Consider the following 18,070-nt stretch of genomic DNA (forward strand, 5'->3'; position numbering starts at 1 on the left):
TAAACATAAATATCTCCCATCTGGGGCTCTCAGTCCTTCACACAGCACACTTCTCTAAAGGTCCAAGGTCATTGCCTATCAAACAAGAGAAACACAACATAAGTAAAACATTTCACCAGTTATGTCTTTAGTGGGGAAATAGTGGATGTCTCACTTACCACCTGATGCACCTGCCTTGACACAGAGGAGAGCCAGACTTGAATGAGGCAGAGTTAAGTAGGGTTTGTAGCTGGGCCCCACCTGGCCGCACAGCTGGTGGCACTTCAGGCTGTTTGAGCAGGTACAGGGGAATGTACCACCCCTCGATGATGCGGCCAAGGCTGGGGCGTTGTCTTCCTTGTTCCACTCTGCCTCCATTCCCTGGCTCCTCCCCTGTGAGGTGCCTACCTGTCAGGCGGTGCTTGAGTGAGACTCCACAATATATATATATATATCCATCCATCCATTTTCTACCGCTTATTCCCTTTAGGTCGCGGGGGCGCTGGAGATTATCTCAGCTACAATCGGGCGGAAGGCGGGGTACACCCTGGACAAGTCGCCACCTCATCACAGGGCCAACACAGATAGACAGACAACATTCACACTCACATTCACACACTAGGGCCAATGTAGTGTTGCCAATCAACCTATCCCCAGGTGCATGTTTTTGGAGGTGGGAGGAAGCCGGAGTACCCGGAGGGAACCCACGCAGTCACGGGGAGAACATGCAAACTCCACACAGAAAGATCCCAAGCCCGGGATTGAACCCAGGACTACTCAGGACCTTCGTATTGTGAGGCAGACGCACTAACCTCTCCTCCACCGTGCTGCCCATATATATATATATATATATATATATATATATATATATATATATATATATATATATATATATATATACATATATAAATAAGCGGTAGAAAATGGATGGATGGATATATATATATATATATATATATATATATATATATATATATATATATATATATATATATATATATATGTATGTATATATGTATTTATTTTATTTTTATAAATTTTTTATTTATTTATTTATTTATTTATTTTTTTAGGCCATCTCCATGCAGACTTTTTTCCAACCTGTCACCTGTTTTGGAAAAGTTCCGTTTTAATTATTACCGTACACCAAATAATACATTGCGAGAATCGGTTTGACCCGAGAATCCATTTTGAATCGGACTCCAGGATTCGGATCGAATCATTCATTTCCCCAAAAAATCACACCCCTACAAAACATGCACCTCTACTTAATAGACAACATGGTGGCGCTATTATGTAGCTGCAGCGTTCGAATGGACTTGGAATTTCTCACACAGCGCTACAAAACACTCGCTGGCAAGGCGGAATCAGCATGGAATTTGGTCCAAGCAGACGTGTGGCAAATTTAATCAAGCTTGGTTTAAAAAAAAAAAGGAAAAAAAGGGAAATTTCAAGTCAAGCCGACTTATAGGTTGAAACTTTTGCAGCTCAATAACAGCGCCGCCCGGTGGTGAACTATATATATATACAGATATATTAATATGATCGATATCTACTTTTTAATATTGGGTATTAAGATTATGTTGAAGTTTTGTAATCTATCAGAAATATCAAGCAGCTAAAATGCCCCAAACATGGAGAAGTGTGGAGAGAGTGTATTGCACTTTTCCCATCATGCATTGCAGTGGATTTCAATTGGTGTAATTTTGAGTTATGTGTTGTGCTTGGACTTTTTTTTTCTAAACGATATACACAATGTTCAGTGAGCGGGTGTGTTGACTTTTTGTGTTGGTGTCATTTGCGCCATGAGTGGGTCACATATAAAAATGCTGCACACTTCAACACACAATTCATGGTCATCAACCTAAAATACTCACGTCGTCCACAAGATGCGGGCAAACCTGCCACGATCACACTGTCCGATTTTGGAAATGATATTTGAATATTTGAATTCAACTTGTGACGGGCCCCTAGTTTGGAACACCGGGAACCCCCCCGGTGTATACAGTAGCTGCCTATTGATCACTAACTAAATATTTTCAGAAAAACTGAAAGCGAAAGTGTATTTGAGTGTTCACCTAAAATGTCAAGTCCTGGCCATGTTCTGCCCCACTAACAGAAATCCATTTCCACTTGAGTGGACAGTAACGGGGCGTGGGACTATTGATTGACGACGTCGTCTAAAAACTCTCTGGCTTCTCCTACAGTAAAGGTCAGTGTAAAGCGTGTTAATGATCCCCCGCGCTGATCACTGCCACAACATGCCACCACTGCCACGCTTTTGCAAAAGCCCACCAAAAAATTGTGGAAACGCCGCCAAGAGGACGTGACGCATGTCCGCCTACAACCCCCCCACACCCGCCCTCCGCCCCGCTCTGTTGTTTTGCGTCTGCTGAATCCGAGGGGCAGCTCTCGGGGAGCGCCGCGGCGATTCATCACGCCGGCGACGTGTCAGACGCCATCACGGCTCACATTTGAGAAGCAGCCGGCTGTCATCGGTGAGCGAGTGGCGGTCAGTCCCTGCCAGATTCCTGCCTTCGCTGGGAGTCACGTTGCCAGCCTCGCGTCGGAGACAACGGTTGTCGTATCGCGTGACGCATGACGGGCCTGATCTACTGAGATCCAAACACCTGGCGCTAAACAGCCCGCGTAAACAATGACAAAGTGTGTGCTATAACTCCCAACACTTTGGTACAATTGATAACTGGTACAGACCGCGCTATTAAAAGGAGGTTGTTATTTTTGCGATTTTCACCATGGAAACACTCATTTACTGCAAAATCATGTTATCATGTGGCGTTTTGTCATGTTTTTAAACATACAGCACACAAATATAATGTCTACGATTAGCATATGAGCTACCAAGACTGCGTGTACAATAATAACTGGTGCTAACCGCACTATTTAGGTAAGATTTTTGCGTGTACTACCCAGTTTTCACCATGGAAACACTCATTTACTGCAAATTCATGTTATTATGCTCCAACCCGTGGCATTTTGCTAACATGTAGCACACAAATATCAATATGTACTATTAGCGTGTGATACACCAAAACGTGCAAGACGTGTACAATTGATAACTGGTGGCGACCGCCCTATTAAAAGGAGTTTTTCTGTGTGTGCTACATGGTTTTCACCATGGAAACACTCATTTACTGCACATTCATGTTATCTTGTGGCGTTTTGTCATGTTTTTAAACATACAGCACACAAATATAATGTCTACTATTAGCATATGAGCTACCAAGACTGCGTGTACAATAATAACTGGTGCTAACCGCACTATTTAGGTAAGATTTTTGCGTGTACTACCCAGTTTTCACCATGGAAACACTCATTTACTGCAAATTCATGTTATTATGCTTCAACCTGTGGCATTTTGCTAACATGTAGCACACAAATATAAATGTGTACTATTAGCGTGTGATACACCAAGACGTGCAAGACGTGTACAATTGATAACTGGTGGCGACCGCCTTATTAAAATGAGTTTTTCTGCATGTGCTACATGGTTTTTACCATGGAAACACTCATTTACTGCACATTCATGTTATCTTGTGGCGTTTTGTCATGTTTTTAAACATACTGCACACAAATATAATGTCTACTATTAGCATATGAACTACCAAGACTGCGTGTACAATAATAACTGGTGCTAACCGCACTATTTAGGTAAGATTTTTGCTTGTACTACACGGTTTTCACCATGGAAACACTCATTTACTGCAAATTCATGTTATAATGCTCCAACCTGTGGCATTTTGCTAACATGTAGCACACAAATATAAATATGTACTATTAGCGTGTGATACACCAAGACGTGTACAATTGATAACTGGTGGCGACCGCCCTATTAAAAGGAGTTTTTCTGCGTGTGCTACATGGTTTTCACCATGGAAACACTCATTTACTTTACATTCATGTTATCTTGTGGCGTTTTGTCATGTTTTTAAACATACAGCACACAAATATAATGTCTACTATTAGCATATGAGCTACCAAGACTGTGTGTACAAACATAACTGGTGCAATTTATTTAAGTAAGGTTTTCCTTCGACTACACTGTTTTCAACATGGAAACACTCATTTACTATAAATTCATGTTATCATGCTGCAACCTGTGGCGTTTTGTTATGTTCAAACATGTAGCACACAAATATAATATGTGTTATTAGCGTGTGATCGACCAAGACTGCGTGTACAATTGATAACATGTGACGATAGCCCTATTAAAAAGAGGTTTGTGCGTGTGCTACACGGTTTCCACCATGGAAACACTCATTTACTATACATTCATGTTATCAGGCTGTGTGTGGCCTTTTGTCATGTTTTTAAACATACAACACACAAATATAATGTGCACTATTAGCATATGAGCTACCAAGACTGCGTGTACAATAAGAACTGGTGCAGACCGCCCTATTTAAATAAGCGTATGCAGTTTTCACCATGGAAACACTCATTTACTGCACATTTATGTTATCATGCAGCATGTGGCCTTTTGTCATGTTTTTAAATATGCAGCACACAATTATAATATGTACTATTAGCGTGAGATCTACCAAGACTGCGTGTACAATTGACAACTGGCGCAGACCGCCCTATTAAATAAGGTTTTTGGATGTACGGCTGTACATTTATGTTATCATGCTCCTACCTGTGGCATTTTGCTATGCTTTCAAACATGCAGCCCACAAATATAATATGTAGAATGAGCGTGTGATCTACTAAGACTCCGTGTACAATTGATAATTGGTGCTGGCCGCCCAATTTAAATGAGGTTTTTGCATGTACTACGTGGTTTCCACCATTAGAACACTCATTTACTGCACATTCATTTTATCATGCTCCTATCTGTGGTGTTTTGCTATGTTTTTAAAAATACAGCACTCAAGCATACTATTAGCAAAACGCAGTATGTCATATCATGTGACGCATGATGTCATATCACATAACAAAATAAGTCTTATGTTATGCATAATGTCATACCATGTACAAGTGATGTCATATCACATAAAGCATGATGTCAAATCACGTAACAAACTGTCATATCACGCGATGCATGGTGTCATATCACGCAACACATGTCATATCACGTAAAGCATGATATCATATCACGTAAAAAATATGTCATATCATGTAAAGCATGGTGTCATATCACACAGCACTCGATGTCATAACACGTAAAGCATGATGTCATATCACGTAAAAAATTATGTCGTGTAACGTAACAAATTATGTCATATCACAATGCATGATGTCATCACGTGCCAAAAAACAGTATGTCATGTTATGTAACGCAAAATGTCATATCGCGTAAAAAATTGTCGTGTAACGTAACAAATTATGTCATATCACAATGCATGATGTCATCACGTAACAAGATACAGTGTGGCATGTTATGTAACGCAAAATGTCATATCACGTAACAAATTATGTCATATCAAGTAACACATGATGTCATAGTGTTGATATGAAGTCATAGTATTGATATGATGTCATAGTGTTCATATGATGTCATATCCTTTAACGCATGATGTCATAGTGTTGATATGATGTCGTATTCTTTAATGCATGATGTCATAGTGTTGATATGATGTCGTATCCTTTAACGCATTATGTCATAGTGTTGGTATGATGTCATAGTGTTAATTTGATGTCGTATTCTTTAATGCATGATAATAATAATAATAATACCTGGGATTTATATAGCGCTTTTCTAAGTACCCAAAGTCGCTTTACATGATGTCATAGTGTTGATATGATGTATCCCGTAACGCATGATGTCATAGTGTTGGTATGATGTCATAGTATTGATATAATGTCATAGAATTGATATGATGTCGTATCACATAACGCATCATGTCATAGTGTTGATATGATATTATAGTATTGATATGATGTGATAGTGTTTATGTCATTGTGTTAGTGTGATGTCTTAGTGTTGGTATTATGTCATAGTGTTGATATGATGTCATAGTGTTTTTCCTGCTCCAGTCTCCATGTCTTTAACGCCCAAAAGAGTGTTGATATGATGTCGTATTCTTTAATGCATGATGTCATAGTGTTGATATGATGTCGTATCCTTTAACGCATGATGTCATAGTATTGGTATGATGTCATAGTGTTGATATGATGTCGTATTCTTTAATGCATGATGTCATAGTGTTGATATGATGTCGTATCCCGTAACGCATGATGTCTAAGTGTTGGTATGATGTCATAGTATTGATATAATGTCATAGTGTTGATATGATGTCTTATCCTGTAATGCATGATGTCATTGTATTGGTATGATGTCATAATGTTTCTATGATGTCATAGTATTGATATGATGTCATATCACATAATGCATGATGTCATAGTGTTGGTATGATGTTATAGTATTGATATGATGTCATAGTGTTTATGTCATTGTGTTGGTGTGATGTCATAGTGTTTGTATTATGTCATAGTGTTGATATGATGTCATAGTGTTTTTCCTGCTCCAGTCTCCATGTCTTTAACGCCCAAAAGAGTGTTGATATGATGTCATAGTATTGATATAATGTCATAGTGTTGATATGATGTCTTATCCTGTAATGCATGATGTCATTGTATTGGTATGATGTCATAATGTTTCTATGATGTCATAGTATTGATATGATGTCGTATCACATAATGCATGATGTCATAGTGTTGGTATGATGTTATAGTATTGATATGATGTCATAGTGTTTATGTCATTGTGTTGGTGTGATGTCATAGTGTTTGTATTATGTCATAGTGTTGATATGATGTCATAGTGTTTTTCCTGCTCCAGTCTCCATGTCTTTAACGCCCAAAAGAGTGTTGATATGATGTCGTATTCTTTAATGCATGATGTCATAGTGTTGATATGATGTCGTATCCTTTAACGCATGATGTCATAGGGTTGGTATGATGTCATAGTGTTGATATGATGTCGTATTCTTTAATGCATGATGTCATAGTGTTGATATGATGTCGTATCCCGTAACGCATGATGTCATAGTGTTCATATGATGTCTTATCCTGTAACGCATGATGTCATTGTATTGGTATGATGTCATAATGTTTCTATGATGTCATAGTATTGATATGATGTCATAGTGTTGGTATGATGTTATAGTATTGATATGATGTCATAGTGTTTATGTCATTGTGTTGATATGATGTCATAGTGTTTATGTCATTGTGTTGATATAATGTCATAGTGTTGGTATTATGTCATAGTGTTGATATGATGTCATAGTGTTTTTTCTTGCTTCAGTCTCCATGTCTTTAACGCCCTAAAGAAGACGCTAGAAGCTGCCAAGATGAAGATTACAATTTCAAAGGAGGGAAGAAAGTGGGCGTCGTAGATGAACATATCTCTGGCTAAACGTGTTGCTTGCAATGAGTGATTCTCCTGGGGGAGCAGCGTCAGTCCAACTATGATACTGACTAATAAACATTTGTATGAAAACATCCTCATCATGAGGACTGTTGCTGCCTCCAGGCATGGAAGTCAAGGCACCTGAACACTGTCAGAAATAAACCAAGTGCAAATCTTCACATCATTCACACAACAAGTCGTACAACTCTTTGATGTTCACTGACAGTATGTTTAACTCTAATAACTAGACATGCTAACTCTAACTAGACATGCCAACTCCAACTAGACATGCCAACTCTAATTGGACATGCTAACTCTAACTAGACATACCATCTTTAACAAGACATCCATCCATCCATCCATTTTCTACCGCTTATTCCATGTTAACTCTAACTAGACGTGCTAACTCTAACTCGACATGCTAGCTCTAACTAAACATACTAACTCTAACTAGACATGCTAACTCTAACTCGACATGCTAACTCTAACTAAACATACTAACTCTAACTAGACATGCTAACTCTAATGAGACATGCTAACTCTAACTGGGCATGCCAACTTTAAGTAAACATGCCAACTGTAACTAGACATGTCATCTCTAGTTTGACAAGTCATACAGTTAAAAGTGGATTCATTCATCCATTCGTGGCGGTTTACCTGAGACATGAAACGAGACACATTTGGGGTTTGCACTATCCTCTTCAGCCACCGGATGGCAGTAGAGTGTTGCATATCTTAAAATGTGTTTTGTGGCAATTCCAACTTTAACCACAGTATCAGTTGCTATGTAGAGTGGTGCTTTCCATAATGTTCAGCAGACTGCATTGCAAAATGATCATCCCCCCCGAGATTCACCCAGCAATGGGTCCATATGAATCCCCTACTTACTGTTACTGTTATGTTTTGTTACTTTCAATGCTTAAAGCTCTCAATTAACTTCAGATATATTCGTCAATATTAGGTTATTTAGTCTTTTTTAATGTTTTATGCTCTTTTAAAGAAAATCGTTTTCGTACCAAAAACACAAACTACACAATATTCGTGGACGCACACACAAAATAAGATGTTTGCGTGTACTACGCGGCTTTTACAAACCCCGTTTCCATATGAGTTGGGAAATTGTGTTAGATGTAAATATAAACGGAATACGATGATTTGCAAATCATTTTCAACCCATATTCAGTTGAATATGCTACAAAGACAACATATTTGATGTTCAAACTGATAAGCATTTTTTTTTGTTGCAAATAATCATTAACTTTAGAATTTGATGCCAGCAACACGTGACAAAGAAGTTGGGAAAGGTGGCAATAAATACTGATAAAGTTGAGGAATGCTCATCAAACACTTATTTGGAACATCCCACAGGTGAACAGGCAAATTGGGAACAGGTGGGTGCCATGATTGGGTATAAAAGTAGATTCCATGAAATGCTCAGTCATTCACAAACAAGGATGGGGCGAGGGTCACCACTTTGTCAACAAATGCGTGAGCAAATTGTTGAACAGTTTAATAAAATCCTTTCTCAACCAGCTATTGCAAGGAATTTAGGGATTTCACCATCTACGGTCCGTAATATCATCAAAGGGTTCAGAGAAACTGGAGAAATCACTGCACGTAAGCAGCTAAGCCCGTGACCTTCGATCCCTCAGGCTGTACTGCATCAACAAGCGACATCAGTGTGTAAAGGATATCACCACATGGGCTCAGGAACACTTCAGAAACACACTGTCAGTAACTACAGTTGGTTGCTACATCTGTAAGTGCAAGTTAAAACTCTCCTATGCAAGGCAAAAACCGTTTATCAACAACACCCAGAAACGCCGTCGGCTTCGCTGGGCCTGAGCTCATCTAAGATGGACTGATACAAAGTGGAAAAGTGTTCTGTGGTCTGACGAGTCCACATTTCAAATTGATTTTGGAAACTGTGGACGTCGTGTCTTCCGGACCAAAGAGGAAAAGAACCATCCGGATTGTTATAGGCGCAAAGTTGAAAAGCCAGCATCTGTGATGGTATGGAGGTGTATTAGTGCCCAAGACATGGGTAACTTACACATCTGTGAAGGCCCCATTAATGCTGAAAGTTACATACAGGTTTTGGAGCAACATATGTTGCCATCCAAGCAACGTTACCATGGACGCCCCTGCTTATTTCAGCAAGACAATGCCAAGCCACGTGTTACATCAACGTGGCTTCATAGTAAAAGAGTGCGGGTACTAGACTGGCCTGCTTGTAGTCCAGACCTGTCTCCCATTGAAAATGTGTGGCGCATTATGAAGCCTAAAATACCACAACGGAGACCCCCGGACTGTTGAACAACTTAAGCTGTACATCAAGCAAGAATGGGAAAGAATTCCACCTGAGAAGCTTAAAAAATGTGTCTCCTCAGTTCCCAAACGTATTCCGTTTATGGAAACGGGGTTTGTACCATGGCAACACAAATTTACTGCACATTCATGTAATCATGCTGCTATCTGTGGCGCTTTGTAAACACGCAGCACATGTACTCTATTTTAGAAGCACCCACAATGGAACCCACGTTTTTTAGTGTGCGCTGCAATGATCCAGTTGCAGGAAAATTTACGTTGCAACAAGTTTTTCCTGTGGCCATATTTCGTCCCGCTAGCATTTAAAATGAACCTTCTTTTGCGCTATGTCAAAGGCAATAAAAAGACCCACAGAGGTCCCAGGTCTCCCCAAAACATTGTATTTTGTCCCAAAAAAAAACAATATTTGGCTGCAAATACATCATATTCATCATTTTGCCACAAAAAAAGTTAATAGATTCTTATTGTTGTTGTTTTTTTCACATGCTTAACTACTTTTTACACCGCGATGACGATTAAAAATGACGTAATACACCCTCGTCTTTCAAGTTGGGACTTTGCTTTTTACGTTTTGATGTGAATGAAGGTGACAGTTTGACACTGGAATGGATCATGTCCATTATATGGGGGGGGGGAACTGAAGTATTTTTAAGTTGTGGTGTTTTTACATCATCCGTGACACACACACACACACACACACACACACACACACACACACACACACACACACACATTCTTGTATTCCTTACCTTCTTGAGACCTCCAAAAATGCCTACCTCTTTAGTACCACCCTTTCTAGATATATAAAGATTTGTATTTACAACCTTAATAATATATACATACTATGCAAAGCTTTTAGTTAATGTATTATTATTATTTTTTGTTTGTTTTTGAATCTTCATTATTTACTTCAAGTTATTACAGTATGTCTCTATATACATATTTTTTTATTTTATGTTGTAACTAATTTTGGCCAAAGGGGGCGCATTTCAATTTCTTACACACACTTGTTATTACATATGTTGGCCAGAGGGGGAGCACTTCAAATTTTTACACACACTTGTTATTTCATATGTTGACCAGAGGGGGAGCACTTTTATAACCGACACACAGTCAAATTGAAAAATCCCTACTTTTTAGCACCACCCTAATTTTGACAGATTTCACTAAATGAGATCTCTATTTTTTGTTTTTTTGTAATGTGCTTAAGGCCGGTGACAAACGAGTCACGGACCACAGATGGCCCCTGTGCCGCACTTTGGGCAACCCAGCTGTAAAAGCTAACTGTTATTGGCCACTATAGTCTTAGAACCGTAGTGTATTTGTTCATCCTATGGTCACATATGGGTTGTCTTACATCAGCACCGGAAGTCGTAAAATCAGCTGTTCACCTCGCGGGTTTTTCCGGGGATGAACAGGGAAGTCCGTCTTGTTTTATATTGCTGCCTTTGCACCTGTCTATGTTTACTTTTGTATGCACATTAAATCCAACAAAAAAATCCTGACTTTGGAGCAATGTTCACAGACTCTAGTATTTGTCTCTCTATTAGATGCAATGGTTTTCTGTATTTCGACCATGAATTCGGTCCTAACCTGTTCACCGGTCCTCATATGGAAGGAACTTTTCCTTGTTGATGTCTCAAGAAGGGTAAAAATACAAGAGCAAGCACACACACACACACACACACACACACACACACACACACACATTCTTGTATTTGTTACTTTCTTGACTTTGGAGCAATGTTCACAAACTCTAGTATTTGGCCCTCTATTAGATGCAATGGTTTTCCGTATTGGGACCATGAATTCGGTCCTAACTTGTTCACCGGTCCTCATATGGAAGGTACTTTTTCTTGTGGATGTCTCAAAAAGCTCGCAAACAAACAAAAAAAAACACAAAAAAAATAACGTCCACATGTGTCCTCATTCCCCTCTGCATCCTGCAGCCACGTTGCAATGCTAACTTATTCATGTGCTCTAAAGTTCACTTGCTGCAACATCCTTTTTCGCCTTTCTTTTGTGCCAATGATGGGGAATTCACAGGTGGAGACTTCCCCCCCCCCACCCCCAAACCTGGTCTGCAAGAGAATAAGAAGACGTAGCAGGAGGCGTCAGTGTTGCAGACTTAGTGACTTTGTTGCTATATTTAGCCAGTATTGTATTAAGCAAAGAGTGTAGCATTAAGTATGTTCCGAATTTTACCATACAGAGCCCTCATTTTAGTATTTTATTGCGATGTCGGACTTCACAAATACATTTTTATACACACCTGGTCTGCCAGAGAATAAGAAAACGTAGCAGGAGGCATCAATGTTGTCGACTTCGAGACTTTGTTGCTATATTTAGCGAGTATTGGAATAATCGAGGAATGTAACATTACGTGTGTTTAAATTTTTCCATACAGAGCCCTCACTTCGGTATTTTTTTCCGATGTTATACCTCCACAATTATATTTCTAAACACACCTGGTGTGGCAGAGAATAAGAAAACATAGCAGGAGGCATCAGTTTTGCAGACTTAGCCACTTTGTTGCTATTTTTGGCGAGTATTGTATTAAGCAAAGAGTGTAACTTTACGTGTGTTCCGATTTTTCCATACAGAGCCCTCACTTTAGTATTTTATTGCGATGTTTGTCTTCACAAATACATTTCTAAACACACCTGGTTAGCCACTTTGTTGCTATTTTTACGGGCATTATATTATGCGAAGAGTGTAACATTACGTGTTTTCGGATTTTTCGATGCAGAACCCTCACTTTGGTATTTTTTTTCCGATATTGGACCATCCCAAATACATTTCTAAACACACCTGGTCTGCCAGAGAATAAGAAGACGTAGCAGGAGACATCAGTGTTGCCAACCTGTTGCTATATTTAGTGAGTATTATATTAAGCAAAGACTGTAACATTACGTGTGTTCCGATTTTTCCATACAGAGCCCTCATTTTAGTATTTTATTGTGATGTCGGACTTCAAAAATACATTTCTTAACACACCTGGTCTGCCAGAGAATAAGAAGACGTAGCAGGAGGCGTCAGTGTTGCCGACTTAGTGACTTTGTTGCTATATTTAGCGAGTATTGGAATAATCGAGGAGTGTAACATTACGTGTTTTCGGATTTTTCGATGCAGAACCCTCACTTCAGTATTTTTTTTCCGATATTGGACCATCCCAAATACATTTCTGAACACACCTGGTCTGCCAGAGAATAAGAAGACGTAGCAGGAGACATCAGTGTCGCCAACCTGTTGCTATATTTAGCCAGTATTATATTAAGCAAATAGTGTAACATTACGTGTGTTCCGATTTTTCCATACAGAGCCCTCACTTTAGTATTTTATTGCGATGTCGGACTTCACAAATACATTTCTAAACACACCTGGTCTGCCAGAGAATAAGAAGACCGTTGCAGGAGGCATCAGTTTTGCGGACTTAGCGACTTTGTTGCTATTTTTAGCAAGTATTGTATTAAGCAAGGAGTGTAACATTACGTGTTTTCGGATTTTTCGATGCAGAACCCTCACTTTGGTATTTTTTTTCCGATGTTGGACCATCCCAAATACATTTCTAAACACACCTGGTGTGGCAGAGATAAGAAAACGTAGCAGGAGGCATCAGTTTTGCAGACTTAGCCACTTTGTTGCTATTTTTAGCAAGTATTGTATTAAGCAATGATTGTAACTTTACGTGTGTTCCGATTTTTGCATACAGAGCCTTCACTTTAGTATTTTATTGCGATGTTGCACTTCACAAATACATTTCTAAACACACCTGGTTAGCCACTTTGTTGCTATTTTTACGGGGATTACATTAAGCGAAGAGTGTAACATTACGTGTTTTCGGATTTTTCGATGCAGAACCCTCACTTCGGTATTTTTTTCCGATATTGGACCATCCCAAATACATTTCTAAACCCACCTGGTCTGCCAGAGAAAAAGAAGACGTAGCAGGAGGCATCAGTGTCGCCGACTTAGAGACTTTGTTGCTATATTTAGCGAGTATTGGAATAATCGAGGAGTGTAACATTACGTGTTTTCGGATTTTCCGATGCAGAACCCTCACTTTGGTATTTTTTTTCCGATATTGGACCATCCCAAATACATTTCTAAACACACCTGGTCTGCCAGAGAATAAGAAGACGTAGCAGGAGACATCAGTGTCGCCAACCTGTTGCTATATTTAGCCAGTATTATATTAAGCGAAGAGTGTAACATTACGTGTGTTCCGATTTTTCCATACAGAGCCCTCACTTTAGTATTTTATAGCGATGTCGGACTTCACAAATACATTTCTTAACACACCTGGTCTGCCAGAGAATAAGAAGACGTAGCAGGAGGCATCAGTGTTGCCGACTTAGTGACTTTGTTGCTATATTTAGCGAGTATTGGAATAATCGAGGAGTGTAACATTACGTGTTTTCGGATTTTTTGATGCAGAACCCTCACTTTGGTATTTTTTTTCCGATGTTGGACCATCCCAAATACATTTCTAAACACACCTAGTGTGGCAGAAAATAAGAAAACGTAGCAGGAGGCATCAGTTTTGCCGACTTAGCGACTTTGTTGCTATTTTTAGCGAGTATTGTATTAAGCAAGGAGTGTAACATTACGTGTTTTCGGATTTTTCGATGCAGAACCCTCACTTCGGTATTTTTTTCCGATATTGGACCATCCCAAATACATTTCTAAACCCACCTGGTCTGCCAGAGAAAAAGAAGACGTAGCAGGAGGCATCAGTGTTGCCAACCTGTTGCTATATTTAGCGAGTATTATATTAAGCGAAGAGTGTAACATTACGTGTGTTCCGATTTTTCCATACAGAGCCCTCACTTTAGTATTTTATTGCGATGTTGCACTTCACAAATACATTTCTAAACACACCTGGTTAGCCACTTTGTTGCTATTTTTACGGGGATTACATTAAGCGAAGAGTGTAACATTACGTGTTTTCGGATTTTTCGATGCAGAACCCTCACTTCGGTATTTTTTTCCGATATTGGACCATCCCAAATACATTTCTAAACCCACCTGGTCTGCCAGAGAAAAAGAAGACGTAGCAGGAGGCATCAGTGTCGCCGACTTAGAGACTTTGTTGCTATATTTAGCGAGTATTGGAATAATCGAGGAGTGTAACATTACGTGTTTTCGGATTTTCCGATGCAGAACCCTCACTTTGGTATTTTTTTTCCGATATTGGACCATCCCAAATACATTTCTAAACACACCTGGTCTGCCAGAGAATAAGAAGACGTAGCAGGAGACATCAGTGTTGCCAACCTGTTGCTATATTTAGCCAGTATTATATTAAGCGAAGAGTGTAACATTACGTGTGTTCCGATTTTTCCATACAGAGCCCTCACTTTAGTATTTTATTGCGATGTCGGACTTCACAAATACATTTCTTAACACACCTGGTCTGCCAGAGAATAAGAAGACGTAGCAGGAGGCATCAGTGTTGCCGACTTAGTGACTTTGTTGCTATATTTAGCGAGTATTGGAATAATCGAGGAGTGTAACATTACGTGTTTTCGGATTTTTTGATGCAGAACCCTCACTTTGGTATTTTTTTTCCGATGTTGGACCATCCCAAATACATTTCTAAACACACCTAGTGTGGCAGAAAATAAGAAAACGTAGCAGGAGGCATCAGTTTTGCCGACTTAGCGACTTTGTTGCTATTTTTAGCGAGTATTGTATTAAGCAAGGAGTGTAACATTACGTGTTTTCGGATTTTTCGATGCAGAACCCTCACTTCGGTATTTTTTTCCGATATTGGACCATCCCAAATACATTTCTAAACCCACCTGGTCTGCCAGAGAAAAAGAAGACGTAGCAGGAGGCATCAGTGTTGCCAACCTGTTGCTATATTTAGCGAGTATTATATTAAGCGAAGAGTGTAACATTACGTGTGTTCCGATTTTTCCATACAGAGCCCTCACTTTAGTATTTTATTGCGATGTCGAACTTCACAAGTACATTTCTTAACACACCTGGTCTGCCAGAGAATAAGACGTAGCAGGAGGCATCAGTGTTGCCAACTTAGAGACTTTGTTGCTATTTTTAGCGAGTATTGGAATAATCGAGGAGTGTAACATTACGTGTTTTCGGATTTTTTGATGCAGAACCCTCACTTTGGTATTTTTTTTCCGATGTTGGACCATCCCAAATACATTTCTTAACACACCTAGTGTGGCAGAAAATAAGAAAACGTAGCAGGAGGCATCAGTTTTGCCGACTTAGCGACTTTGTTGCTATTTTATTAAGCAAGGAGTGTAACATTACGTGTTTTCGGATTTTTCGATGCAGAACCCTCACTTCGGTATTTTTTTCCGATATTGGACCATCCCAAATACATTTCTGAACACACCTGGTCTGCCAGAGAAAAAGAAGACGTAGCAGGAGGCATCAGTGTTGCCAATTTGTTGCTATATTTAGCCAGTATTATATTAAGCGAAGAGTGTAACATTACGTGTGTTCCGATTTTTCCATACAGAGCCCTCACTTTAGTATTTTATTGCGATGTCGGACTTCACAAGTACATTTCTAAACACACCTGGTTAGCCACTTTGTTGCTATTTTTACGGGGATTACATTAAGCGAAGAGTGTAACATTACGTGTTTTCAGATTTTTCGATGCAGAACCCTCACTTCGGTATTTTTTTTCCGATGTTGGACCATCCCAAATACATTTCTGAACCCACCTGGTCTGCCAGAGAATAAGAAGACGTAGCAGGAGACATCAGTGTTGCCAACCTGTTGCTATATTTAGCCAGTATTATATTAAGCAAAGAGTGTAACATTACGTGTGTTCCGATTTTTCCATACAGAGCCCTCACTTTAGTATTTTATTGCTATGTCGGACTTCAAAAATACATTTCTTAACACACCTGATCTGCCAGAGAATAAGAAGACGTAGCAGAAAGCATCAGTGTTGCCGACTTAGTGACTTTGTTGCTATATTTAGCGAGAATTGTATTCAGCAAAGAGTGTGTTCCGGCTTTTTTCCCCTTGTTGATGTCTCAAAAAGGGTACAAATACAAGAACACACACACACACACACACACACACACACACACACACACACACACACACACACACACACACACACACACTATAAAGCTAACCTTTCTGACAGAAGTAATAACGGTTTTATTGGTTTTGCAGCCCTTCTATGGAGGAGCGGATTCATCTTTACGGTGTGTTTTCGGGAGCTTGTACTTGGCCGTGTTGTTTATTTATCGATCCAATCTCCAACACCAAGGTTGGACCTATTAAAAAAAACAAAAACAAAGCGCATTTGGCTTTTGTCTTTTCCCCGTGCCATGCATATATTTAGTTGTTGTGCATTGATGGCGCAGGCCTTTGCAGAGCTCTGCTGGCGTGGCAAAGTGGCTGAAATGAGGCAACATATCGACACAAAGGAGAGCCGGCCCGTCTCAAGGGGGGAAGTAGATGAAGAAAAAACCAAACAAACATGAAAGGAGTAGGGAGCGTCGTTAGGCCGACCAATAACAGTAACCTTCCGCGGCGTTTGTGGCCACTCAGCGCTTCTTCATTGACGGCAGCTTGCACGCATGTGTGCTGCCCTCAGGAGCCCCAACAGTCCACAGCTCGCAAACAAACAATAAAAACCCCACAAAAAAAAACCGTCCACCTGTGACCTCATCCATCCTGCATCCACGTTGCAACGCTAACTTATTCACGTGCGTTAAAGTTCACCTGCTGCAACATCCTTTTTTTGTCTTTCTTATGTGCCAATGATGGGGAAGTCACAGGTGGAGACCCCCCCCCCCCCCCACACACACACACTCCTCCCGCCCCCCCCTCCTCCCCACGCACACACACACCTTGCCGAAAGAGTCAATTACTCACAGCTGTTGGCGGCAGACGCTCCGCAGAAGGCGCACAAAGTCGCGCACAGGGCGAGCGTGAGCGTTGGCCCGCGCATTTTTTCCTGCCCGTCCGTCCGTGCGTGTTTTTCGTCCGTCCCCCCCGCCGGCCCCCCTCGCTCCTTTTTATCCCGCAGAGTGTCTCGGCGACGCGGCGGAGATGCAAGGCGGAGAGGAGAGGCTCCTCATGCCGCGGCGTCCGTGGAGAGAAGCGGTGTGACGTTGGAGGAGCGGAGCGCTCCCACGACGACAAGGCGACACCACCCTCCACCGTGTGAGGCGGCCGACGTCCGCTCTCGCTCACTCGGCAGCATCCCTCCTCCTCCCCCCCCCCCGCCTCCTCCTCCTCCTCCTCCTCCTCCACCCGGCCTGCTCCCACCCACCAGGAGGGGGAGAGCTCTGACTACAACCTCAATTTAACACTTACCGTGGCTTTGAACCATGTCTTCATTAAAGTGGGGGCACTGGGAACGAGTTGCTTCAAAAGGAAACAAAAGGA

General features: G+C 40.5%; 1 protein-coding gene across 3 annotated transcripts in view; it reads right to left on the minus strand.

Annotated features, from left to right (window-relative positions):
* LOC133613398 (contactin-associated protein-like 5) overlaps positions 1-17,788 on the minus strand; it is a 314,549-nt gene extending 296,761 nt beyond the window's left edge. For 2 of the 3 annotated variants that reach the window (XM_072914523.1, XM_072914522.1), the window contains exon 1: positions 17,555-17,681. Coding sequence is in view for 1 of the 3 variants with exons in the window: in XM_061970920.2 (XP_061826904.2) it covers positions 17,555-17,630 (76 nt within the window). In the remaining 2 variants the exon portion in view is untranslated. Of the gene's footprint in view, positions 1-17,554 lie in introns of all 3 variants that reach the window. The other variant, XM_061970920.2, reaches the window with a different exon arrangement.
* Between the last annotated feature and the right edge of the window lie 282 nt (positions 17,789-18,070).

Source organism: Nerophis lumbriciformis, linkage group LG13 (assembly GCF_033978685.3).
Source record: "Nerophis lumbriciformis linkage group LG13, RoL_Nlum_v2.1, whole genome shotgun sequence".
In the NCBI taxonomy this organism is placed as follows: domain Eukaryota; kingdom Metazoa; phylum Chordata; class Actinopteri; order Syngnathiformes; family Syngnathidae; genus Nerophis; species Nerophis lumbriciformis.